Source organism: Terrapene carolina, unplaced genomic scaffold, assembly GCF_002925995.2.
Source record: "Terrapene carolina triunguis isolate 2854851 unplaced genomic scaffold, T_m_triunguis-2.0 Scaffold714, whole genome shotgun sequence".
NCBI classification, from domain to species: domain Eukaryota; kingdom Metazoa; phylum Chordata; order Testudines; family Emydidae; genus Terrapene; species Terrapene triunguis.
Window position 1 is genome coordinate 10,695,236 of NW_020665065.1, and position 26,976 is coordinate 10,722,211.

At 40.5% G+C, this 26,976-nt stretch overlaps 1 protein-coding gene across 3 annotated transcripts in view; it reads left to right on the plus strand.

Annotated features, from left to right (window-relative positions):
- The first annotated feature begins 603 nt into the window (after positions 1 to 603).
- The window catches only part of UBE4B (ubiquitination factor E4B), a 65,352-nt gene continuing 38,979 nt past the window's right edge, over positions 604 to 26,976 (plus strand). The window contains exons 1-6 of one of the 3 annotated variants that reach the window (XM_024210594.3): positions 604 to 992; positions 11,344 to 11,530; positions 20,557 to 20,692; positions 21,100 to 21,187; positions 25,118 to 25,262; positions 26,183 to 26,411. In XM_024210594.3, the coding sequence (XP_024066362.1) occupies positions 969 to 992; positions 11,344 to 11,530; positions 20,557 to 20,692; positions 21,100 to 21,187; positions 25,118 to 25,262; positions 26,183 to 26,411 (809 nt within the window). In that variant the 5' untranslated portion in view covers positions 604 to 968. The remainder of the gene's footprint in view (positions 993 to 11,343; positions 11,531 to 20,556; positions 20,693 to 21,099; positions 21,188 to 25,117; positions 25,263 to 26,182; positions 26,412 to 26,976) is intronic. The other 2 variants (XM_024210595.3, XM_024210596.3) reach the window with 2 other exon arrangements.

The following is a 26,976-nucleotide window of genomic DNA, read 5'->3' on the forward strand; positions in this document are numbered from 1 at the left end:
ACCTCTCACCTCACCTCTCCCCCTTCCATCTCCCCTACCCAACCTCTCCCCCTTCCCTGTCCAACCCCCATCTCTCCCCCCTTCCATCTCCTTCCTCCCCACCTTCCATCCCACCTCTCCCCTTCTGTCTCCATCATATCCCCTCTCAACCCCCCCCCACCGCTGTGTTCCTCTCCCCCCGCCCATCTCTCCTCCCCCGCCCTCACGCCGGTTTCTCCCATTTCCCGCCCCCTACTGCCCCGCCCCTGTTGCTATGGCGCAGCGGCCGGGCCCTCCCCTCGCCGTGCCCGCGGCTGGCGCGCTCCCCCCGCCCTGAGCGGCCGTGGCCGCAGCCGCCTCCTCCTGCTGCTATTGGCCGCCTCGGAGCGGGGCACGGCGTGCTCAGCTCAGTCGGAGCAGCCGGGCGGGCTCACGTGATCTCTTCCCAAGATGGCCGCCGCGCCTTCTTGTTTTGATGAATAATCTCTGTGTGGGGCAGGGGCAGCGAGCCGGGCAGCGGCCGAGGGGGCAGCCGGGCGGGGCACTGAGCGGGCAGGGCTGAGGCAGGCACTGGTGTCGCCCTTCCTGCAGTATTGGGGGCAGCAGGAGCTGGGGGCAACAAGGGAAGGAGGCACCTGGAAAAGGGGGGGGGGGGACAGGAGCTGAGGGCATCTGAGCTAGGGCACAGGAGAACGGGGAGCAAGAGCTGGGGCATACGAGGCTCCTGGAGCTGGGGCAGGGTGCAGCAGTCGCAGCTGGGGCGCAGGGAGGCAGCAGCCCCTGAGAGGAGCTGGCGGAGGGGATTGCTGCTCCTAGCCTGACTGGCAAGCAGAGAGAGGGTGCGTTCTGTATTGTTGTGCTTCACCTCTGACTATGCAATTCTGAGACACCCCTGGGGCAAGAGGCAGCAGGACCGAATTCCCCCGAAGCTCCCATCCCCTAGAGAAGCAAAGAGCCCCCAAACTACTTTCACCATTAAGAGGAAAGCGATGGAGGAGCTGAGCGCTGATGAGGTGAGTTTGGGGGGTCTTGGGGCGGGGGAAAAGGCTGGCTGCTGGGAGGGAGAAGGATAAGTTGAAGAACGGAGTCTTGGCATTAGGATGGATCCGAGGGGGTACCTGGTGCTCTTTAGGAGAGGAGGATGGGATTGAAAGGGTATTTTGAACTCTAGGGTTACACCTGGGGTACTGGGTAAAGCTATTAATTTTTCTGATTTGGAGAAGGAGGAGGGGGGACTTGTTCTGGGGATGTTCATGTAAGTCTTGCTGATCCAAAGGGAAAACTTTGATTAAGAAAAGTACAATAATGTGACTTTTCCTCTGTCAAGTGTTTGTGTGTCTTTTCACTCAACTCTCTTTGTAGCACCTCAGCATGGTTTTTCTGGCTTGTAATGATCTTGTTTGAGGGTGGAGGTTGAATTCTTTTTCTTCTGGTTGTTTGTTTGTATGTTTGTTTCTGCCAAGTCCTGTTCACTTATGGGATGACTTCTTCATTTTGGGTTAATTTTTAGGAATTTAAAAAAAAATCTCACTCTTGGGATTTTTATCTTGTTTTTGAACAAGACATTTAAAATCTCATTCAAGAGTCTTCTCTTTGTCAATACTTGAGACAGTTGAGGTGTATGTGTGGTTTCATATTTAACAGGGTTTCTTTTTTTCACAGTTGTATGAAGAACTCAGGTTAGCTCATGTTAGAACAGGTCAACCTGTTTTCTGTGGCTGGCTTCAATTCCCTTAATTTTTTCCTTCTCTCTTATTCTTCCAGTTAAAGTTGTAGGTTTGTTTCTTGTGGTGGGCAATAAGTGGGGCAAATCATTTGCAAACTGCTTCTGTTTCTTCTTTTTAAATGAAACCCGTTGTACTCTCACGATCTGCTGTTGCGTTTATATTTTAGAGAAAGATTAGATTACTTCTGAAGTTTTGCTGATCTGGATATAGGAGTTTTCCTGCTTCTAGTAACCTCCAGCTGCCCAAGTGTCCACTTCATGTACAACTTCAAACCTACATTCTCTTCCTACCCCTTCCCTTAAAAACATTTTCATAGGGAACTATATTGTAAACAATGACTGATCAGATCAGCTGCAACATCATAGTTCAGGGCATCAGATTCAGCTGGTTTACTACTAGGTTAATTGCAGACTTACTCTCTATGGTTAGGATGTAGTGGTAGTAGGGAGAAATGGCTTTTATTCTGTGCCATACTTGGTGACCAGCTTGTAGAACAAGGCGGCGGCGGCTGTTGTTGTTGTTCAGGTTTGTATTACAAAATACTGTGATATTTTTGATCATGTTGTAAGTCATGATTTAGCAGTCCTACTGTGTCGCAATAGAAGTTAGGAAAAAGGGCCTCATAGGTATGTGGCTGGGGATGATCTTCATATGTTGTGCTGGTATAGAGACTACATTTCCAATATGGCACTGGGTGGGGGATGCTAGTAATGTCGTTCCTATTATGGGGAACAGCCTATAATTTAGTAGGTATGTTAAAAAATATTACTCATGAATCTGTAATTCTTTTGATCATACTTCTCAACTGTGTCTGATTATGAAGCATTTTATGTTAGATTTTTAGACCATTTCATCCCATAGAAAACTGGTTATGTCACTGTTACTGTAAATGACTGACCTCAGAATTGCAGCATCATGGAACGGAGATTGCAGAAAACACAGTGTGTCTTCCACTAAGGATTCCACCTTCATTAAGGAAAATCTCTGGCTCTCTTAAGTAACTTCTTAAAGTCTTCCCCAAGTTTCCTAGTAGAATTTTAGCTAAAGATCTCAGCTAGCTAGTCCTTTGGGTGGTTGCTTGATTTAAGTTTTTTTTTTAGTTTTTTTTTTTTTTTTTTTTTTTTTTTTTTTTAAGGGAGTAATGCCATCAATTTTTGTGGTTAACATATACACACCCTTTTAACTGGAAAAGACCTTCTTCACAACCAAATCAATTTTATTTCCTCCAAGTTCTCCTTTTTACTGCTACTGTTTGCAGCAAGTCCTGTATCTTAGATGGCCATTATTGGAAAATATAGCTGTTTTAAAGATAACTAGATTTCCTTTGTCTCTAAATTGGATGGAGCTGAAAAGAAAACTCTTTTCAGTGGAAACTTTATATGCTGAGCATTGCCAGTGGTTGAAGGTAGTGACATGGGTTGGATATTCTTCTAATTTCAAAATATAATTTAAGTACAGTAGAACCTTGCTGATTTCTACTAATGTCTGGGAGATCCACTGCACATTACTGAATTTTGCAGATTAGTGGGTGAATAAAGAAACACAACTTTTAAAAGTGCGAGACTGAAACATTACAATATATATGTTAAGGTCTGAATTCCCTTAAAGTTAAAGGGATATGTAGAATTCATTTCAAAAGAAGAAAGATCAAGGCATTGACAAGTGTTTCTATATTTCTGTGGTATGTTTTGTAAAAGCATTGAAGTCTTCGTAAAGTGAGAGCTCACTACAGCTCAGTATTAAATCTGAGGTGTGTGGCATAGTAAAGGGAAAGCTAGCAAGGTTCTGCTGAATATTGTAAGGTCTTCCATATTCATGGAAATAGAATCTGATATTGGCACACAGAAATATAATCACAATATTTAGTAAGAGAAATGGATGGATTTGTCTGTCACAAATATGAGCGAGCCTAACAAACTAAAACTGAAAGAAATATGGCAGAATAATGGTCTTGGTGAATTATTAGTGTCTGTTATTAGTATGGAAAATATTTTGGGATATCTTTTCACCTTATGCATCCCTTTCCTCAAAATAGTTTGGGATATCTTTTCACCTTATGCATCCCTTTCCTCCTTCTGTAAAATCTCTTGCAGTTTTATTCTGAATATATTTGTTTTTTGTCTTGATTTGTGTCTACATGATGTGAAAATGTGGCTAGTCTTTAAAGAAGGATGTTAATAGACTCTGATTTAGATTCTCTCTTAAGAACTCTAACACTTTGTTCAATGAAGGCTTCGGATTTTCACCCTTTCTGACAGATTAAACTTCCATTGGAATCAATGGCCTTCCATTCACTTCAGTGAGTGTTTATTTGGAAACCATAAGGACCAATGGTCCATAATAATTTTAAAGTGACTATTATCAATGCTTGAGCCTTTATATTGCTCGTTTTTCAGGGCAAGGGCTAGCATCTGTTTGGCACAGTTCACTAATTGCATAGCAAAGTGTTCACTTATGGCAGTAAAGCTGCATGCTGTTGCAAAAAACAAGGCCTGTAGCACCTAAAGAAGATTATGTGGGAAGAGGGCCTACAAGAGTATGGAGACATGAAAGAGGAAGATGGGGCAGAAGCATCAGGAGAGTACGAGAGATGGGTCGGAAGAACAAGGCCAGAATTGAATGAATATTTTGAGTTGCAAATAAGACAAAGCTAACAATTGCATGTGAAAACAAGAACAGAAATTGGCGACGGAAAAATGTGGCTTAAAGTTGAGACAACTAGGTGACCTGTCATTTCTTAAAATGTCCTTATTTTTAAATGGGCTAAATAACCTCCATCAAGTTCTTAAATGAACAGTGCATTCAGAAGATGAAATATTTCTTAAACTTGCTTGGCATGCTGTAGCTGATATATCGTTTTATTTCCCTATGATGTATTAGGGTCTGGAGTTAATGTCAGTTCTTCTCTTGGCATCGTGCAGTTTTGAAACCGCTCTTTCATGGAAAAATAAAGGTTATTTGCTTATCTCAGCTGATCTAGTACCATTGCTCCAAAATAGATAGGAATAAAAATCACTTCAATTTTTGTGGTCAAAGGTATATGAGGATGAAAGACTAGTTGCTGTGGTTGTATTTTTATTGGTCTGTTGTATAAATAAAGTTGTGAATTTGCTATTTTTAGTGATCAAGCTATTTTTATCTTTTGTGTTGTTGAGTATCCAGCTGACAGCTTTGTAGAAGTCCATTAAGATGAAAAATGTTTCTGAAAGCTAATTTCCAGAAAGAGCCTAGATACATCTAGTGCTAAGTGAACTAATAAGAACTAGTACACCTGTTCCATTGGGCTGCTTAGATTTTTGCGTTAACCTTTTATACAATATTAACAAATTATATTATATAGGGAAGGTAGCTCTTGATGGTTCAAGGCCCCATTTAAAGAATGGCACAAAATAACTTGCCCTTTACGTACGAGATGCTGTTGAAACGGAGACCTGTTTAGTGTAGGGTTACTGTATGGTAAACAGTCATCCTTTCTTAGTAAAATGTTTCAAAATACTACCTTCTTTCTTCATTCTTTGGTAAGTACCACTTCATTCTTAAAGTGACCATTTTGAGAAAAACTGTGGGAATTTAAGCACTGTCTTAATACATTTGTGACTCTGGAGTCCGGGGCCTCGTGCTAGGCACTGCAAAAAAGTGTCAGTGCCTGCCCTAAAGAGCCTAGGGCTAGATCTTCAAAGGTATTTAGGGCCTAAAGATGCAGATGGGTGCCTGCTGGGATTTTCAAAAGTGCCTAAATGCCTTACCCCCAATAGACCTCAGCTAAATGGTGACGGGAAGCTTTCTGGAAAGAAATTGTTCATGTTACATGTAGTAATAGTGCCCTCTTTGTTGCAAGTAATAATTGTGACTGTTCTCAGTAGAACTTCTGAGTTAACTGTTGGTTTGGTCTGTCACTTTGTGTAGGTGGGGGGGGATATGAAGTGACACAAGAGTGCAATCAGATCTTGATTATCCTCTTGAAACTGGGGGATGAGGGGAAATAATGGATAACGGAGTGGGATTTCCTGTGCAATTAATACATGTTGTGCAAGACATGACCTTGTTTTGGATAATCAAGGTTTAACTGCATTTGAGAACAAATTGGTAAACGTGCTGATCCAGTGTTACTGTTTCAGCATCTGTGCCTTTTCCTCTCCTCTCTCCTATTATTCTCTCCCACTTGATCCCAAATTTGTTGGCCTGCTGTGAAGATAAAAGCTAGCGAGGCAGAAAATGTGCTTGAATAATGTGGAAAAGTGTGACATCAAACTTGTTGTCTTACTCAGTGACACTTGAATGATTTTTCTTTTATATGTTTGCTGCCTTCCCTTTCTCCTTGTTTTCCTCCTCTTAATTCCTTTCCTCCCAGTCACACCACTGACTGAATCACTGTGTTTCTCCTTCCCATTTCCCATCCACCTCTGTGTTTTTCCATCCTGCATACCACTTCTTTATTTGAAAAGCATTCTGTAAATATATGAATTGAATGATGGGGAAACAGATTATTTTTAAGACCTAATGCAGCTTCCAATTAGATTATAAATTCAGCAATTTTGTTTTACTAATTATCCTCCTTGGCACAACTTCTGTTTGTGAGCAAGGCACACTTAATTTGGTCATATTTTTGTCTGGCTCTAACAGTGTTGGTACGGGTGGACTTGGCAAATGGAAAAACAAAAGTGAGGTTGACATTTCCTCAGCTATACATCAGAGTGTCAGGGGATGACTTTTCATTTTTCAGATAACATTAGCTGAATTGTGTGACATTTCATCAACACTCTACTTATCTGTGACTTTTCAATCATTTTTTCATGTTTTCTGCTAGAAATTATTTTGAATGGATTGGTTAGCCTTCAAATCCATCATACCTGGCTAATAAAGATTGTTTTTGTTTCTTCCACTTCCATTAATTTGAATGAGAGTTTGTAATGACAGGTAGACTTTATGTATTTCCTTTTGCTTATTTCCCTTGTCTTGCTATAACTCTTGATATTAGCAGGGCAACAGCAACAACACTCTGTAGGATTTATAGTATTAGAACTGATCTAGTTGGTTTACGCTGCATAAAGAACTGTTAGTGCATGGTGGTATGACAGGCCTAGAGTTGTCCACCTTGCAACACTTTTTGCCTGTTCACTTAAAAAAAAAAAAGAAAAAAGTTCTGTGTTGAGGAACAATGCTTTAATCTAGGTCAAAACTGACATTTGAAGGTTTTGACCTATATTAAATCAGTGCTCCTGAACACTGATGTAGATTTGTGTGTCCACAAAAGCAAGGGGAAAATGTTATAATACAGACAACCCTAAAGGTTCCAGAGCTCTGAAGAAGAGCTCTATGGAACATGAAAGCTTGTCTTGTTCAACAGAAGTTGGGCCAAAAAAAGATGATACCACACCCACCTTGTGTCTCTGAGTACTATTGTCATTGCTCAGCTAATGTTGATGGCTGCTGCAAAACATGAGAAACAGGCAAAAAGGGAGATGTAAATTCTAAGTGTTACAAATACACACTATAACATGGGCATCTCAGATTGTTTTTTATTGTAGTGTAGAGTAGGGCCTCGTGGATGCCACTTACACTACAGTCAAAAATCTGCTATTGACAACTGTGTTTAAACATGGTCATTTGCTAGCATGGCTTTCCTGACCTGTTGGGATAGGATTTTTTTCCCCCAGGGAGACATGCTAGACAAATTGTAAATATCCTGAGATAGAACTTCTTTGTGTTGGCCTTATAACACTGTTTAAAACCCATTTTAATGCTGTTTATGCCCATCTCATCTCCAAAATGTACCATGTTTAAGTATTGGGGCACAAGATCAGAGCTATATTAGGATGTCTTAAGATGGTTATGACATTGTCTGGGCCAATCGGCATAGGCAAGACCAAGTCACATTAAAATCTACTATGTTTAAGTGTCCTTCTTAAACACTCTCTAGTAATCCAGTCACATTAAAATGTGACTGGATTACTAGAGTGTGTTTAAGAAGGACACTTAAACATAGTAGATTTTATGGAATAGATTGGGCCTTAAATTTGGCTGTAGCTAAGCCATTGTACCAACCACTGGTCAAGCAAACTGTACTAGCAATAATTATGTTTAAACAGAATTGTTACTAGTATAGCGTCAACAGTAGTATGAATGAGACTTAGTGTTGCTGCTTCAGAGTGGATTTGCAGGTAAGAGAAGGGGGGAAAAAAAGGATGGAAATCCAAAGTGCTTTCTTATAGTAGGGAGATTGAGAATAACCTTTCAGTAGTGCAAGTACAAAAATTATGATGCACATACATTCCAGTTAAACAATCCTGCCATGCATTGCTCCCATATTTATCTGTGGTGTCTTGAAGACCCTTTGGATAAATGGGTTAATACAATAATTCTCTTTTCTTACTGTTCCACAGTGTGACTGAGAATTGGCTTCTTGTGTCCAATAATCTTCTTTTCTTCTGAATGGCTAAGCCAATTTTTATAATATGCTATAGAGGCGATCCTGGCATTTGAAACTATAGTAAAGAACAGAATTATCAGACACATAGATGAACACAGTATGTTGGGGAAGAGTCTCACTACATTTGTAAAGGGGAATCATGGATCAACAAGCATGTGGTCAAGGGTGATCTCTTGGATAGAGTGAATTTGGACTTTCAGGAAGCCTTTGACAAGATCTCACACCAAAAGCACTTAAGCAAAGTAAGCAGCCATGGGATAAGAGGGGGAAGATCCTCTCATGGATCAGTAACTGGTTAAAAGGTAGGAAACAAAGGGTAGGAATAAATTGTTCAGTTTCCACAGTGGAGACAGGTAAATAGCAGGGTCCCCCAAGGATCTGTACTGGGACCAGTGTTGTTCAACATATTCATAAATGATCTGGAAAAGAGGGTAAACTGTGAAGTGGCAAAGTTTGCAGATGATACAAAATTACTAAAGATAGTTAAGTCCAGAGCTGACTGTGGGTATGTCTACACAGCAAAGAAGAACCTACAGCTGGCCTGTGCCAGCTGACTCGGGCTCACGGGGCTCCGGCTGCGGGGAAGTTTCACTGCTGTGTAGATTTCTGGGCTCAGGCTGGAGCCCAGGTTCTGAGACCTTCCCACCTCACAGGGTCCTAGAGCCCAGGTTTTTCTTTCTTTAGACATACCCTGTGAAGAGTTACAAAAGGATTTCACAAAACTGGATGACTGGGCAATAAAATGGCAGATGAAATTCAGTGTTGTGTAATACACATTGGAAAACATAATCCCAACAATACGTACAAAATGATGGGGTCTAAATTAGCTGTAAACACTCAAGAAAGAGATTGTGGCATCATCGCGGCTAGTTCCATGAAAACATCTGCTCAATGTGCAGCAGCAGTCAAAAGCTAACAATGCTAAGAACCATGAGGAAAGGAATAGGAATATTTTCTGTCTTATTATCTATCTCCTTGTGACATCTGTGGTGATGACTCTAGCTCTATACCACCCGCAGCCCATTTGCAGACACACAGACACGCGCAAAAATTATATATATATTTTTAATGCAGATATGGAGATTTAGGCCTTTGTCCTGCAGACACTCAAACAGAACATTACACATGTGAGTATCCCCATTGTAGTTTACAGGGCTGCTTGTGTGTCAAGTTCAGCACTTGCATACGTTTTTTTTGGGACTGGAATCTTAGTCATTTTTTTTTTTCCTTGTAGAGGAATTAGTTTACAATAACAACATCCAGTCACTGACACAGTGTGAAAGAAAACCCTAGGGGTACTTTTCTCTCACATTAATTGTTTTCTATTTTATATAGTATAAATAGCATGATGTAGGTCAGAGGTCAGCAACCTTCGGCACACGGCCTATCAGGGTAATCTGCTGGCGGGCCGCAAGACATTTTGTTTACGTTGACCGCCCCCTGCAGCTCCCAGTGGCTGCGGTTTGCCGTTGGGAGCAGTGGGGGGCAGTGCCTGCGGATGATCAACGTCTCGTGGCCCGCCAGCGGATTACCCTGATGGGCCGCGTATCGAAGGTTGCCGACCCCAGATATAGGTTAAGAGTAGAAGATACTCTGAGTTACAGCTGATTTACAAGGTGTATATTTAGGGATCACTTGAACCACTACCAAAATATGGCTACCTCTTGGGTGAAATGTAGTAACTGCCTAATGGTTGGAGCAATGTTACACTACAGAAAATTTTCATGTAAGTGGGTATATAGGATATAAAATCTTCAGCTTTAATCACTGCAAATCAGATTTGGGGGAAAATGTGAGTTTTATTTCTTAAATATTTTTCTGTAGAGAGCCCAGTAAGAACAGTTTTTAGCTGCATGAGTGGATTCTGTTTTGTCTTGCTGTAATAGAAACACCCCAACTTCACTTAGTAAAGAGTAGGATTAAGATATTCTATTCAAAGCCCTTTTTGTTTAAAAAAACAAAAACAAAAAACCCAAGGGTTTATTTTCTTCCACCTTCTGTATTCATGGGTGACATCAGAGTCAAGGAAGAGATGCTGCTCCAGAAGCTATGTTTTCCCAGAGTTTTTCAAGTCTAGTTTAATTTGATCTGTTCATCTTCTTTCTCTATTGAGGAAGGTTTGGCAGGCCATTAAATGACTGTTGTAACATGGTATAAGTCACTTGACACACATCTTTTCTTGCACTCTTTCACATGCTTGGCAACTCTTGGGTATTATGGGCAAAAGTGAGAAATGGTGCAGTTGATTGAACACTGATTTAGTGCTAGAGAAGTGGTTCTTGGTAATATTTAACTTTCTGAGTTTTTCATTACTTTTTTTTAGTTTTCTGGTTCTAAAAATTGTGTAGATATTATTTTCCCTCTGTCTGTCTATTCCCTATGTATCAAGCCAATCTGCTTGTGGTGGTACTAAATTTTAGAAAATTATAAAGAACACTAGCAACCTGTCACATGTTGCAAGCAAACACACTTCTTTACTTGTGTTATTAATAACACATTAAGGGATAGAATTTTAAAAATCCAATTAACCTGTCAGTTTATGCTCATTTACTGCTCCTAGACTCAGGATGTTAGTCTCTTCATTTACTTTCTGTATTTCTGTTTGGCTGAAAAATGTCACTTATAGAGTCTTCATGTTTGGGTTTCAAACACTGTAGGGTAATGATCTTTTGATTAAAGATAACTATTTTCACTAGAAATTTTTTTTAAATACAAATATTTCTGTTGGTCTTAGATGTTATGAAATTTGGGCAATATTTATGTTGATAAGGTCCCTTTAACAGAAGAACATAGTTTATTCCATCAAATGCTAAAATAGAGGAAGGGAATTGTTGTGTGTTCACATTGCTATTCAATAGAAAGTGAAACCTGTCTTAAATGACTACTCAAGGGACTAACACAAATTAGATTGGCCAGTAGAGATGGTATTCAGAGATATTAAAAATGTACTGGAAACTCTAGAGGTATTTTAAAATGGTCACATAAGACATGGGGATTGGTCACATGACATAGGGGAATTGCTTATTGGAGGTGATCTTTAATGCAGGTTTCCCTTTATATCAAGGGTCATACATTATATTATTGTTTTTGGTGATGCCTTTTGGCAGAGGTTGATATGCATACTGCTTGGAAGGACCATTGGTGCAATGTTTGTGAAATTCTGTGTGTGTGTGTGTACTTTATCTACTTTTTATTTCCTTTGTACAGATCCGTCGAAGGCGCCTTGCTCGGCTTGCAGGTGGACCATCTTCCCAGCCCAGCACCCCCCTTACCTCTCCACAAAGAGAGAACCCACCTGGACCACCTGTAGTAGTGCCAGCCCCAGGTCCATCCCACAATTTTGGCCTGAATGTCCATAGTATGACCCCAGCTACCTCTCCAATTGGCGCATCAGGTAGGCTGCAACTTAATCATTGAAGAATGATTTGGTGGTGGTGGTTGTGGTTATTCTATTGAAGATTTTAAACCTAGGATATGAGTGCTACAGGTTATTTCTGGTATAATTTGAAAGGAGTTGAGGAAATGGACACTTTTTGATGTTGCATATATTTAATTATTTTCTGGTAAACTATATACAGTTGTTTAGGTGAATGCATTAACATATTTTAAATTACATTAATTTTCTGTTGGCAACTAGTAAAGGAGAGAACTCTTCTATATAATTTTTTTTTTTTTTTGGAGGGAGTTTTTACGGAGGGAGAATTACAAATGCTTCTAAAACAAAGTTTACTCAGAGTTAAAACATGGTGTAGAGTGAAGTATATAATTACATCTTCTGAGTATTCTGAACAAGAAACAGGATTTTTTTCCCATCTGCCTTTTAGATATCTAAGATTTTAAATAACTTTTTTTTATTGATTTGGTTTCTAGCTGGACTTCAACATTCAGTCCCAAAGTCCAGTTTTGTTTCAGATCTTGCATCACTAGTGTTTGGTGCATTTGAATTATGTATGTGGTGTCTCTATGTATTGTTTATAGGAGCAAAGTGTGTGAAGTAAATAAAGAAAGGGAAAAACAGTCTTCTAACACTTCTGGAGGGTAAAAGTAGAATCACCTTCAGTTACTACTCTTGTGAATCTAGGAGTAAGAAGGCTTGGAAAATGTCTGAGCCAGACTAATTTCTTGCGCTTTTTTTTTTAAATGAGCAGGTGAGAATGGGAAGAGGGATGTTCTTTTGTTGAGACAGAGTTAATTATGCAATATTTACATATAATCTGGGTTTTGATCTAAACTTGGCACACTTGCCAAATATAAACTTCATCTGTAATAACAAATTATATTTCATGTTTATAGTTTTATGAAATTAGAGGCACTGAACTGAGTTTATTTTTTTTTAATTTTCAGTATTTCAAAGGTAGTGATTTTGCTGTTTTTTAGCAAACTACTACTGAAAGATCAGGGAGATGTTTAATAGTAGGGGGTAATGAAACATTTTTCTATGCCTGTGCAGATCAAACTAGCTCATAACTTATTTGCATTGTGAGCCTTTGTCTAATGCGTTGGGTTTATGGTTATGTCCTTTGGAACATGCATTCAGTAAAGTCAACCTAGAAGGCTGGAAACCTCCTCCTTTTATTACATACAGTCCTGTAGGACTGATTAGAACTCTGACTCCTTGTTATAGTGTTGACTCGTCATAATGGATTGTTTTTTACCTGTTCTTTCTACCTCCCATTTCTCTGCATTTCAGTCATGACAGAGAGTCATTATTAAAAGCATTTCCAGAGAAAAGCTAATTGCAGTTACAATTTAACACAGTACACTGGCCTTGTGATTAAAAAAAAGATACAGAAGCAAAGGTGATTTAAAAAAAAAAAACCCAAAAAACCACTTGTTAGCCCTGTAAGTAACTCAGTAGGTATGGTGCAGAGTCCATGTAGTTTGTGTGATGGTTCTTGGGATACCCAGGAGGACTGAGAGTCACCTTATTACCCCCTTCTTCTAGCAAGAGAGAGACTTGCTGGTGTTTAACTGGGTATTGGCTCTTTGACATGACCAGCCTGCTGTTAGCCAGCCAAACAATCTACTCTGGGCTATTCCAGCCCTTGCTTTGCCTTGCAGGTTAACAGATATAACCCAGTCCCTGAGTTCTTTTGAAGTGTTTCCCTGTAGTGTCCAGTACTTTATTCACTGAATGCTCACAGAAATACCAGGTCTGTGGTCCCCAAAGGAGAGGTGTACACAACAGCTTGCCTGATTCAACTCAGGATCAGCACTTAGCTTCACACCACAGCGCTGAGATGTAGTTAAAGTGAAAACAATATGTTTATTATCAAAGATTCAAGAGACTGTGAGTAAGGATAATGGAAACAAAGGGGTTACATATCAAATCAAATCATAATAATCTTCCTAGAGACTAATCTTAATTTACCAAGCTAACCTCCTGTCTAAAGAGTTCTTATGTCACCCGAAGTCTTTTGCAGTGTCTTCCACCAAGGTAGGCAGAGATCCCATTTTCATGAATGTAAATGCGCTGTCCTTTTATTTCCTAGGTGAAGAATAAAGGTACACCTACTTTCTAGATATCTGTCTTGCTTTCTCTTTGTATCTCACAAAGTTCATTTTCTGTACCCAGAGTCAGGATCACTAGCCATAGCTTGTTCTCAGTGTGCTGCCTCCTTGTTGATTTCACACACGCTCCCCCTCCCTCCCCTTAACTTTCTGTGTAAATGATTCCCCATTGTGTTAGCTTACAATGCTTAATTTGTATGCCAGAGAGACAGGTGAATAAATATCTCTTGTCTGCCTTTGTATCAAGGCAGAGTTACAGACTTTTAAAACATATTTTCAGTATACATACATAACTCCTTACATAGTATCTGGACCTAGATTTCTCAATTATGTGACCCTGGCTTTCATTTAAGAACTCACATGACATTATTTGGTGAACCAGAATATACATACCAGAATCAGGATATTCTTGTAACCCTCTTACCACTTGGCATTGAGAGATTCATGGGTCACAGTTTGTTTACCTGGAGAGGTCAGTCTGGCAAATTTATTAGACACCCATACCCTAGGGATGCATGAGCTGTTGGTTTGTCATAGGCAGAAGCATAACATCGCTAGTTAAAATAGTGTCCAATTTCCATAGTACTGATTACTGAAACAATGTTCAATTTTTTTTTTCAGACCAGAATGCGGGGGTTAGATAAACTAGAAAATTGGTGGTGGTTAGTGAAAGTGGTGTTGTTCAATGCTGAGCATCCATTGTACGCACTTCACATCAGCAAAGATTCATTTAAAGCTCTACAGTTTGCAGGAATCCCGTAGCAGTGCTACACTAAAATGACTGCAGATGATTTTAATTCATTTAGATATGAAGAGAGCAGCTCCAGCAAAATAATGTCCTTGTAAGCGTCCCTTTGCGCGAGGAGTTGCATACAATGGCGAGGTCAGAGCACAGGATCCATTTAGTGGAAAAGACTCTTATTACTTTGTCCCTATTTGGGAAGCATATTTAGAGACTCTGGAAATAATAAATAAAATAAAGGAGTGAGACATATACAACGTATGTGTTCAGTGCACATCAATATGTATTTACAGTGTTTCCATTTGCATTCTTTTATTTTAAAAAGAGACTGAGTTTTGAAGGTCAAATGTTTCATGGAGTACTTGTTCCAGCACAATGCAGGTGTGGGGTGTTGTGCAAATTATCTCAAGATAGAAAGTGATAGGTAGGACACAGTCTAGGGGACCCTGATCCCATATTGAGTATTGCAGTGTGCAGGGCCGGCTTTAGGGTGATTCAGCCGATTCCCTGGAATCATGCCCCGTGCCCCTAAGAGGGCCCCGCAACGTCCCAAAGGAGCTACCGCCGAAGTCTCGCCGCTGTCTTCAGCGGCAGCTCGATCGCTGCCGTGGAAGGACCCTCCACCAATTGAGCTGCCGCCGAAGTCCCGGCACTGTCGTCGTCGGCAGCTCAATTGTTGCTGCTGTCTTCGGCGGCCTTTCGGCAGAAGGAGGACCGAAGACAGTGGCGGGACTGCGGCAGCAGCTCCTTCGAATCGAGCCCCGCGGTGCCTAAAGCCGGCCCTGGCAGTGTGGCCACCAAGGTGCTTTTGTCTAATAGCAGGAGCAAGGCCCTGGGAGGCATGTAGAGCTTTGTACCTCATGCGCATGATGGAGGATCGTGCTTATCACCTCCATTTTCTGCTCACACGTCTACTTTCTCTCCCCCTGCATTGTCTGTAGATAATGGAGTAGGTGCACTGGCACCATTGGGTCTTGTCTACATTAAGGACATTTGCACTGAAGTCACTAAATGGCTGTTGTTTGCACAGGCACTGGACTGAAACAAAGTAGGGGTTACACCAGGACACCTTAAACCAGTCACGTAGTAACGTAAACTGCACTAATGTAAGGCTTGCTTTAAACTCGTGTAGCACATTTACATAAAGCATTAGCACTGGAGTAACTACATCAATCTCCTTAATGTAAATGAGGCCTCATGCTTGCTTCTACTCAGTGTTGAGGGGTATGCCTGACGTTTATGCTTCCTTGAGCTTGCCTCTAGCCATCATTTGTGCTGGATTGCAACAGATTTGTGCATTTTGCAAGGACTTGCAGGATCAAGGCTGTAGCATGCATTTCATAATCTATCTACTTTCAGTGGGATTTATTTTTTCTCATCCATAAAGTTGAATAATTTGTGAATATCTAATATTGACCAATGGGCATTTCAGCAAAATCTAACTTGTCTTACAGGATCCCAGATCCCATTTTTCCTCCTCATTTTTAGAGAATGCTTAATTGGCTGAGAATGCTGTTAGAAATGACATGCTAATTGTCAGCTTCAGCCCTATCTAGATTGTTAACCCACATTTACCACATTCCTTTGTTTTTGTTCACAACTGTTAAACTTACCATGTAAATTGTGGCAGGTGTGAGTTGCATATTCCTTCTGTGTTTTCATACCACTCAACAGAGCACACTTGTCTCTTCAGCCACAGAACTGGGATGTTTTGTTAATCTTAGTTTAACTGTATTTCTGCTGTACATGCTAATTAATAATACTTTGCATGTCTATTATGCCAGTCATCTAATGATCTCAGAATACATTTCAGACACACAACCTGTCTGAGGAAGTTAAGTACACCTCTACCCCGATATAACACGACCCGATATAACACGAATTCGGATATAACGCGGTAAAACAGTGCTCCGGTGGGGCGGGGCTGCACTCTCCAGTGGATCAAAGCAAGTTCGATATAATGCGGTTTCACCTATAACACAGTAAGATTTTTTGGCTCCTGAGGACAGCGTTACAGCGAGGTAGAGGTGTATTCTATTTGTTTGCATTTTGCACACAGAGAAGTGGAGTCAGGAATAGTCTTGGCTTCTGGTGCTATGCTCTGGCCACTGGGCTGCATTCCTACCCCATTTAAATCAGAGGTTAAAGACTCGTACCCTATTCCTTGAGATAGAGGTTTGCTTTTTCCCCTTCTCAAGAGAGCGTGGTTATCACCCCCTCTTCTATGAACTCTTCTTTTCTTTAAGGCCCCATTTCGAGGCCACAATCCTCTGGCTAAGCAGGGTTTGGACACACTGCCTGATCAGGCTTGGCAGGTTATGGTTTGACAATCGTACTCATTAAAACAAAGTGCTTGTTCTGTTCCTTCTTAGCTTGTCTTATTTTAGTTTGTAATTTTAAAATTATTAGTTTGCATTGGGATTACCCTGTAAGTGGATGGAATCCAAAATGGTGGTTGATCCTACAGAACAGTGGATATTCCAGCTGCACCTTGCTGCATGAATCTGCCATACTTTTCGGAAGAGAGCAGTTAGAGCTCTAATATTTGCCTCCTGCAAATCTGAACCTACTGGTACTTCTGTTAATACCTAGCATTTACATGGCACTTTAAATCTTCAAAAAGCTGCACAGACCTTAACTAATTAACATTGAGAAGGTATGATTACATTACATGTGGCTTTTAGCATATACAGTGGAATAAAAGAAATGCACAAAAATATAGGGACTATACAATTCTTCCCACACACAGATTTTGCCCAAAAGCTTCTTCTTCCCTCCTGAAATGGGGAGGATTGGCTGGGTTCACTCTAATTATTTCTCTACTTTTTTTTTTTTTTTTATATTAACAGAAGAGTTGATTACCACTGATAACTAGATGCCTTTCAAGCCACCTAACCTGGGGAATTGGGAGACTGACAGTTTAGCAGTAAGAGCAAATAAACATCCCCACTAGCTTCCATAAATAAATTAGAAGATTTAAAAAACTGAGCTCTGCAATATGCATTTCAAATGCGGAACTTAATCATCTGAAGAAAGTGTCTCAAAATTCCAGCTATACATTAACATTAGGAAATCTATTTTTAATGTAGAAGATGGCTTTGAGAGTAACCAGTTGGTAAACTTAACTGTCAGCTGGTGTCTCTTCATTTGCCCCTAGCATGGCAAAGCTTTAAGGAGTGCATACTAATTTAGTGTTGCTCCATCCCCATCAAGTTACTGGGCCATCATTGCACTTTGTCAATAGTTCAGTTCTTTTTGGAAGCTAAATCTGTACTTGTTATCAGAAGTGTTCTGAGAACTAAGGCTGCAGAAAACCCATAGAAAAAAAGCTAACACACATTTTGAAGGGGTGTTATGGAGACATAACCAACTCGGTGACCCTTTTCAGAATATGCCCTATTTTTGGCTACCTGTTTCAATGTATAGATTTACTGTGCATATCGGAATCATGTTAAGATACAATAGTACTCCCTCAAATTCTGATGGATGGGACCATGCTGTATTATAACATGATTCCCCCAACGCAGTACTTTTTGTGTGTGTAGTGTGGAGCTAATTTATTGACACCCTCTCTGCATTGCAGCTGAAACTTTTCTAACAATAACCATATGGTTGTTTCTAGTGTAGGTCCCTGACCAAGTTGAATAGGGATTTTTTTATGACAATTTAGCCAAATTATGCCACAGTGCATACTGTCTCCCATACCATGTTTATAACATGGATTTAAAAATACAAAACCCCTTTTCCATATTGGACAAAGAAACTGCTAGAAACAAGGATGTCTGACAACTTCTCGCTTAAACTAGTTTTACACCAGTGTAACTCCTTGAAGTCAATGGAATTACTCCAGATATACACTCATATGTAGAAAGAGAATCTGGCCCAACCCCATTTAAATAGCTATTGCTAACATGATTTGTTATAAAGTGTGGACACAACCAGAAGTTTGTTTTTTAAAGTGTTGAGAAGGTGTTTTACTTAATTTATTCTTCATTTTGACCAAATGAAGCAAAATGTTTTTTTCCAAATTATATTCTTCTGCAGACTGGCCTTACTTTTGCTGTTCAGATTTCCTCATGAGGTTGAAATTTGTGTCAAGGCTTTGAAATATTTTGTGAAGAAACTGCTAAAACAAACCACTTGCAGAAAAAATGGCATAATCCTGGATCTGTTCTACTTCACTATCCACATTGTTAACTTGAAAATGTGCTACTGCCATAAGAATGGGAGAAGCTACTGCAGAGTAGTAATGCTGGAACAGACCCAGTGCTAGAATTTAAAAATAGATTATCAATCTGGTTTTACACTTTTTACCTGAAACCTAATACTAATCGGGGAATATCTTGTAAATAACAGATGGAAAACCCTACAGGAGTGGAATTCACTGCTGCTTTTATATTAAACAAGCAGGCTAATAATACCTTTTTCTTTGCTTGGTCTTCAAAGAGCCCAGTTATCAGCATACAAGTATAATACCTCAGAACTGCTACAGTAACAGTTTGTAATTTAATAATTTATTACTAGGCAAGACTTAACCTAACATCCCTCTCCCTGACCCAGTATCACCAGGCAGAAATTTTAGGAGTGTGCTGCACTTCAGCACTAACCTCTATATGGATGTCAGTAGCGCTCAGTCTGCTTTCAGTAGTTTGAATCTAAGGTTTATTCTGCATTAATATGAATTTTGTATGTGTATTTCTCCCTACACCCTTGAATGCTGGTGTGCGTGCCTTCACATCAGAGAGAACCTGGCTGATTGGCACCCAGGTTAGCGTAGCCATGTTGCATAGCTGCACTTCAATTATTTTATCCTCACTGGTGCTGCGCTCATCTGTCTGCATATCTAGGATACCTGGGGCATATCCCGTGGTTCTTTGTGCGTTAGTAAGTTGAGCCACACTGGTTCTTTCCCACTGAATTGTGGGAGAACTTGTTTGCCCTTCTTGGCACATGGAGGGAATCATGGGAAAAGGGTCAGCATTTGAATGGTCTTAGCCTGCATCCTCACTGCAAAGTGGGCAGGATACTACCCAAGTGAAAGCCTCACTTGGGGTTTAGACTATACTCCATGACTGGCCAGCTAGCGTGGTTGAAAGCACCACTGAACTCGGGTCGGAGGTTTTAGTGTGTGGAGAACCAGCTTATGGGCAACACTCAGGTCACAGCCGAGGTTAACTCTGCAATGAAGACTATAACTTTTGTGTTCATCTGAAGATAGATAAACAGACGGGGTTGGGATGACCTGGCAGTCTTTTGACAGCATATATCACTATCTTACACATGACCAGAGTTTGATAGTGAGCTTAGTTCCTTGCTTGGGAAGGTGGACTGGGTTTGCACTGGTGGGACCCAGACGTGGATGTACCAACCTGCCTCAGAGAGGAGAGTTTGGTCACTGCAGACAGGAGGTCTGGCGTGGGAAATTCCTTTTTTCTTCCGGTCCAACCCACAAAAGCAAAAATGGATTTGCATATAAACTGCTTTTGGTGCAAACTATTAGCTTGTGTGTGCGCATCTGTGAGGGTGATCTGTCCACATGAAGGATGGGGGTCAGACGGATGGAGACAGTGATACCTATACATATCTAATAATATATCTATAAACGACTCCATGAACTTTAAAACTTGGCAACAATTTGCTGTGAGGCACATCTTCTGATTTGGTCAGTCACTTTCTACAGCATGAGGCTTGTTGTTGTTTTGTCTATTAACAGCATATACATTATTTATTTGCTTTAGGATTAATTTTTAAAAACTGGCTGACCTCACAAAGCTGTAGGGAAATTGCATCAAAGCCCCAGTATGGATTACCTTGCTCTCACATTGATCACTTCAGGCATTTGCATTCAGTGCAATTTTTTGGAGGGAGAGGGGTGGGAGAAGGGTGTTATTGAGCTGGATAAGTGTATTTGACATATCCACATTTTTTACCTGAGCATATTGGAAAAGAAGGAAAAATTCGTGTAGTCCTCTTTTTGAGCTCTGGTGTAAATCACTGCCAACATGTAAATCTTGCTGCTCTGTAAACCTTGGTACAGTAATGCATTACCTGGAATCCTTAATAGCTGGATTGAGAAATGATTGCAAAAAACTACATGGACCTCACTGGATAATTATGTGGTGGCTTCCTATCTCTGCAGCACTAATCTGGTTGTTGCTTTTCTTTAGGAGTAGCCCACCGAAGCCAGAGCAGTGAAGGAGTGAGTTCGCTCAGCAGTTCCCCGTCTAACAGCCTTGAAACACAATCTCAGTCTCTCTCCCGGTCCCAGAGCATGGATATTGATAGTGTCTCCTGTGAGAAAAGGTAAAGAACGCTGCTTATACTACCAGACAGGTACTGCACTACAGGCCATGTAAATATGTACAAAGAAAATACACTCTTTATCTTCCACTCCCAACCATGTTAAAGGTCAAGGTTAAAATGTTGTATTATTTCCTACAATGTATATTTTTTCTTTGCCTGCTTAAGAAATTCAGTGTCATATTTCCTGTGTTTAAAGCAAACATAATATGAGAGGCAGACCCAAAAGACCCATTTATTGGCTAGTAACTTTTAATTGCCACATTTATGGATCTGGCTATTCCCATGCCTCCGTCCTATTTCCTGAGCAGTTTCTATTTAAGAGAACACTCCTTCAGTCAGCATCTTCATAAAGAACTGTCTTTGGGTTTCCAGCAGTTAATGGGCTCTTCTGTTCTTTCCTCTTACAGTATGTCCCAGGTGGATGTAGATTCAGGAATAGAGAACATGGAGGTCGATGAGAGTGATCGCAGAGAGAAAAGGAGCCTGACTGATAAGGTTGGCTAGTCCCAGAGTCTCTTTCATTTCAGGCCAGATGTAGAAACTCTGTATTGTGACATTTTAGCTCTTGCATTTTATAAGCGAGTTTACTTGGATTATTAAACTTAATGTTTAAATTTAAAGCATGGCTGTTCTATTGTTTAGTGTAATGCATGCTACTGTTTCATAAAGTATTAGATTTGTTTTACAAAGACTTTGGCTTAGACTCAGTCTACTGCCTTTTACTTGTATTAGTGAGGCAAATGGACTAATAGATGAGCATTATGGTACTGGCTTTGTTCTCAATTTTTCCATGCAGATGTCTTGCTTTCCCTTTTACCTCTAGAAGTTTTAAATCAGACTTGGAGAAATGTTCCTAATCAGAATCAATCTTTGGTAGGCCCCCCAAAGGATGTGGAACAATAGTCAGATTGGTGGAAGAGCAATATACAGTATTTCTCCTAATCTGTCTTCCATTGGATCACTCACCTTTATGCCACATAGATGTTTTTGAGGGGAAATACCCAGCCTTCAGGCTTCATCTGACTACACTCCCTTCCTCAAATTCCCTGGTCAAACCTAAAACAGACAGAACTCATGAGATAATGAACTTTTGTAGCAAGCAACTGGATGGTCTCAGTGTTTTCTGCACAATAGCTTCAGCAATCCAGTTGATGGAAAAATGCTCTCAAGAGACCTAGGGAGGGATATTCTACCTTGCAATAAAATTAGTTTAATCCTCGAAATCTGATTTTTCTGCAATTAGATCAAAGCAAACACTTGTTACGGGAAATAACGGATATAATTTTGAAGACCATGTTCTTCTTTGTAAAGCGCTTTCATATCTCCTAATGAAAAGCACTATATGAGTTAGGTATTATTATTATTTATTTATTACAAAAGAGAGAAAGAAGAGCAGCTAGCTCTCCCACCCATCTAGACAAGGGATGGGACCCTGAAGAGCAGAACAGGGTGGAACCAGACCCAAAGCTCAGATTCACTCCAAAGTTATCACTTGACTCTGGGTCCAATGCTAGAAATGCGGCCTTAATGTGGGTGTGGAGAGGCTTCCACCACCATTTTTGTAGTGCTCCTTCTAAGCCTTTGTTTACCTCTGCACTTTCAGTAATAAGCTCAGTTGGTGAAAGTCTGGCTTTGAGCCTGTTGCAATAACCCTGAAGCAGAACTTATTTTTCTGAGCAGTCGCTGGTTGCAAGCCAGGCAGTCAGACCGCTTCCATTGTGCTGCTGTGAAATAAGTAGTTTCAAATCAAGGGTGGCTTGAATGGGGGGGGCTCAGTGGAGAGCACGAAGAAGCTTTGCAAACTTGGCTTGATTCCTCTTTAGCCTTCTGACTACTCTGAGTGAATGAATTGGAAAGGAGGCACCCCAAACCCAATTTATAAGTAGGAAATTTCCTTCCCTTCCTTCTGCATGGAAAATGTGGGCATTATTTTAGAATAACTTTGATATTTTGATAATGTCAGTATTGAAGCCTTTTTGTTTGCATGAAAAGGAAATAGAAGAGTTTGGGGTTTAGTTCTTGTGTTGTGTGAAATAGAAATAGTACCAGTTTAATTGTACATGCCTTACGGTTGTTAATTGAATACACACTAAGTTATCATATCCTGCCCAGGCTTCTAGGTTATTTGAGGTCCGTAATCCTGTGTATTGTTTATTGGCAGCAGAGGAGGGATGGAAAAATGGGAAACAATAGTGGTAGATAACTTTTGTGGGAGTGGTAAGGAAACTGAGGCAATCTTTGCTGGATCTTGAGTGCTAACCTGTCAGATTTTTTTTTTTCATTTTTTTTCTAGTTTGAATTTTCTCCCTCCCCTGCCAACCTTCTTTTTTTTAAAGAGAGCAACTTCTTCAGAAGATACTGACTTATCCTGATACTTTTTAAAAAGCTCAATATCAGCTGAATACCTGATGTGTTCTAGCTGATAACTATCCCATACTCTTCCAGGAGAATGGGCTTTGATCCAACAGGCATTTTCCATCTCTTAACTGGTATGGCTTAAAATCGCATTTGCTGGGGTTTTGTCATTGTGATGTGATCTGGCCCTTTTACTTTGTGTAACTGACAACTTTAGCATGTATTGGAAACTGATGTATGGTAAAATGAGAACAAAGGTATATGGGTTCAAGCTATTCCAATGCAGACCACCTCAGGTGAATTGTATTGCTTAAGTCAGTAGCTGCAGTTGTTGCCATTAAAAAGTCAGCATTTGCCGACAAGAAGGAAAGAGAATAGAAAAGATGGCAACAAGTGTGTTGGGTTGTGGTGTGATGGAATAAGGAAAAGTGGGATGAGGACAGTCCAGTCACCAATCCAGTGACCAGTGTGTCCCAACAAAAGGTGTTTGGGAACTGGTGGAACGTGCCCTACATCATAGAGCTCCAAGTGCAGGGTTCTTGCTGGGAAGTGCTAGAGGAAAAAAAGAAGAAATAATTTTAGGCAGAAACCACTGACCTTTATGCAACAAGTATTTTCAGTGTTCTTGAGTGATTCTTATGTCTAATTACAGTTAGCCAGGCCAGCCATGATGGAGAACAAAGATTGCTGGTTGCATATATGTCCTGGAAAGGTTTTTAAACACTCTCAATCCCTCCCTCTTTGCAGATGACGATTATTTGAAACTTACTTCCCTTATTTCTTGAGCTACTTTTCTATCTGTGCACCCCAAAATCTGGCATCACCTTTGTAAAACCACTGTAATTCATTCCTTGTGTTAACAATTATTTATGGTGACAACTTTTTGAGGGGAATAACTGCCGAGAAGCTTGTTTTGCCTTGGAATTGAATACAGTTAACATGACTTTGCTAAGTGAAGGGAGGAGAGGAATGAGGCAGGCCCTTGAGTACTTTGTCCTGCTCTTTCCTCTTTGGAAAGAGAGGCAAAGCCTTGGGGCTGGGTGAAACAAAAGCTAGATCGAGCAAGCAACAGTTTGTAACAGCTCTCCCCAAGTGTTATGACCAAAAGTTTTCACTTGGTATCAGGATTAATTTTCTCAGTTTATTTTTTTTTCTTGTATTCTCTGTTTGACAAAGTACTTATTAACTATGCTGGGACCTATTTACATTCATTCAGGTCTCCTCTAGCAACTGGAAATCCCCAGTTGCTTCCAGGTATCACAGTGTGCAAACTGCAATGTCATTTACAGTGGAACTTCCGTGTAGAATTAAGTTTTTAAGAGACGCTGACTTGTGCCGTGAGACTGCTCCTACTCCCATTGAAGTCAATGGAAGGACTCCCACTGACGTCAAAGAGTTGGGATCCGGCCATGAATAAAGAGCGTTCCTCTGTATTTAACATTCTGCAAGCCAGCTAACTGGAAATGGTTTTTAACTGCTGTATGGACACAATTATTTTTGTTGGTCTTTTTTTGGTAAAACAAAGATTGGGATTAAAAAGAGGGGGAAATCTTTAGGTTTTCATTTTGAGATGAAATCTTAAAAAATGGAGGTCCTGTCTGCTCTGGGTGGACGTTAAATAAAATTAAAATCAACATAGAACTCCTGTAAGAGTAGAGAGTTGCGCCAGTATCTAGGCTAAAATTTTTCTTCCCACACTATTTTCTAGTATGATGCATGCCAGTTGCTTAGCACCATATAGTTGTGTGATATCATTTCATTTCTCCTATAACTCTTCTTTGTATAATTTTTCTTTTTGAAATATTTTCTGATACTGGTATGACTGTCCTTTCATAAGCACACAGAATCTGCTACCAGAGTCTAGTTGTGGCTTTCAAACTGACATGTAAGAAGCCTTGCAGAACATTTTCTTTACAGAATCAATGGATAATAAGTGTTGGATTTTGTTTGTCCTGTTTCCTTTTGCCACCAGAGCTGATTTAAGGTGTCATATTGTGCCTGTTGAAACTTTGACTTGCATAAGCCAAACCAAAATGAATGCAAAAAATGTTTCCCTCTTCCCTCAACAAGGAGCCTCCATCAGGATCTGAAGTATCCGAGGAGCAGGCCTTACAGCTGGTCTGTAAGATCTTCAGAGTATCCTGGAAGGACCGAGACAGAGACGTCATCTTCCTCACTTCGCTCTCTGAGCAATTTAAGCAGAACCCAAAAGAAGGTAGGAACTTCAGCCGTTCCCATTGTGCTAGCTGGGGTATGAAAGAACAAATTGGAGGAGCCTTGTCATCGTTTTCAAACATTAAAATGGCGTGGCTGGCTTGTTGTCTAGCTTCATCTCTAGCTTTTTGTTCGGCTGCAGTCCTATAACTGATGCTGCAGTGATGCTTGAGCTTTTCTAGCTGCATTCTTTGCTTGATGCAGAAGTTACTGAGCACAAAATACATTTGTCATCAGCAGATGCCGTTACAATGGGGCCACAATACATGGACAAAGGCGAGATTCTGCAAGGTGCTGAGCACCAGCAACTCCCATTGAAGTCAACTGCCTTAACAAATTGATCAGTCTGTTGTTGGGAAACTTTTGTGCCAGCATTGCCATGCTTTTGACTCTTTCAGAAACCCTTTCAAATTGAAGTATTCAATATTGCATCATCATAGATAGGGCTGCTGTTCATTTGATAAAACTAAGGAAGTCTACTATCTCTTTATTAGGTTGATCGCCATTTTGTCAGATATAAATGTCCGCTTACTAGATACCAAAATACTTCATTGCTAATTTAAACTTGTTTGCTTTTCCTTGTGACATTCTGTGACCTAACTCAACAAAAGGAAGGAAAATACAAGAGAGTTTAAAAAGAAAATTATCTGTAATGTCCACAGTAATGACATTAGACCATGCACAATTCTTTGCATTTTCCACAAACCTTGAGCTTGCATGTTGCTGTATTCTCAAAACCCGAGATGACAGAGACCAAATGATAATTTTTAAAATAAAGTAACCTCGTCTATTGCTGTTGGCAACAATAGCATTTAATTTATGGAAATAGAAGAAAATATTTTGGTTGGGCTAACCACCGAAGTCCCTCAGGAGAATCCTCATCCCCACAGCAGTCCCTAATTTTCTTGCTGTCCTCTTCAGTGTTCTCAGATTTTAAGGACTTGATTGGCCAGATTTTAATGGAAGTTCTGATGATGTCCACCCAGTCGAGGGACGAAAACCCATTTGCCAGCCTGACAGCCACATCCCAGCCAATTGCAGCAGCTGCCCGGTCACCTGACAGAAATCTGATTCTAAACGCTGGCTCCAACCCAGGAACAAGTCCTATATTCTGTAATGTGGGCTCCTTTGGTTCCAGCTCTTTATCCAGGTAACTTTGAGTACACTAGAATGTTGGTTTTGTAAGGGTGAGCCTTAGGCCTGATTTACACTTAAAAGGTAGATTGACACAATTGTAGCTCAAGGAGCGTGAAAAATGACACTCCCCTTATGTAGCCATTCTGACTTAACCCCTGGTGTAGACATTGGTAGCTCAACAGAAGAATGCTTCTGTCAACCTTGCTACCGCAAAGAGGTGGCGTTACTACAGTGACAGAACAACCGCTTCCATTGCTGTAGTGTCTAAACTATGGGGTTACAGCAGCATAGCTACAGTGCCATAGTTATGCTTCTGTAGTGTAAACAAATCCTGAGTTCTTGCATTTAATGTCCTCTGCTTCATATGGGCTTAGACATGCCACAAAAGCAGCAAGTATAGAGGGTTAAAAAATATGCTTCATCCTGCTGCACCGGCATGTTCTTCCGCCTTCTTGACTGGACTTCCGTGGTTAAAGGCACATTCGGTCATTAAGGCCAGGTCCTCAGCTGATGTAAATTGATACAGCTCCATTGAAGAGAAATGGATATAAACTAGCCATCAACAAGTTTAGGCTTGA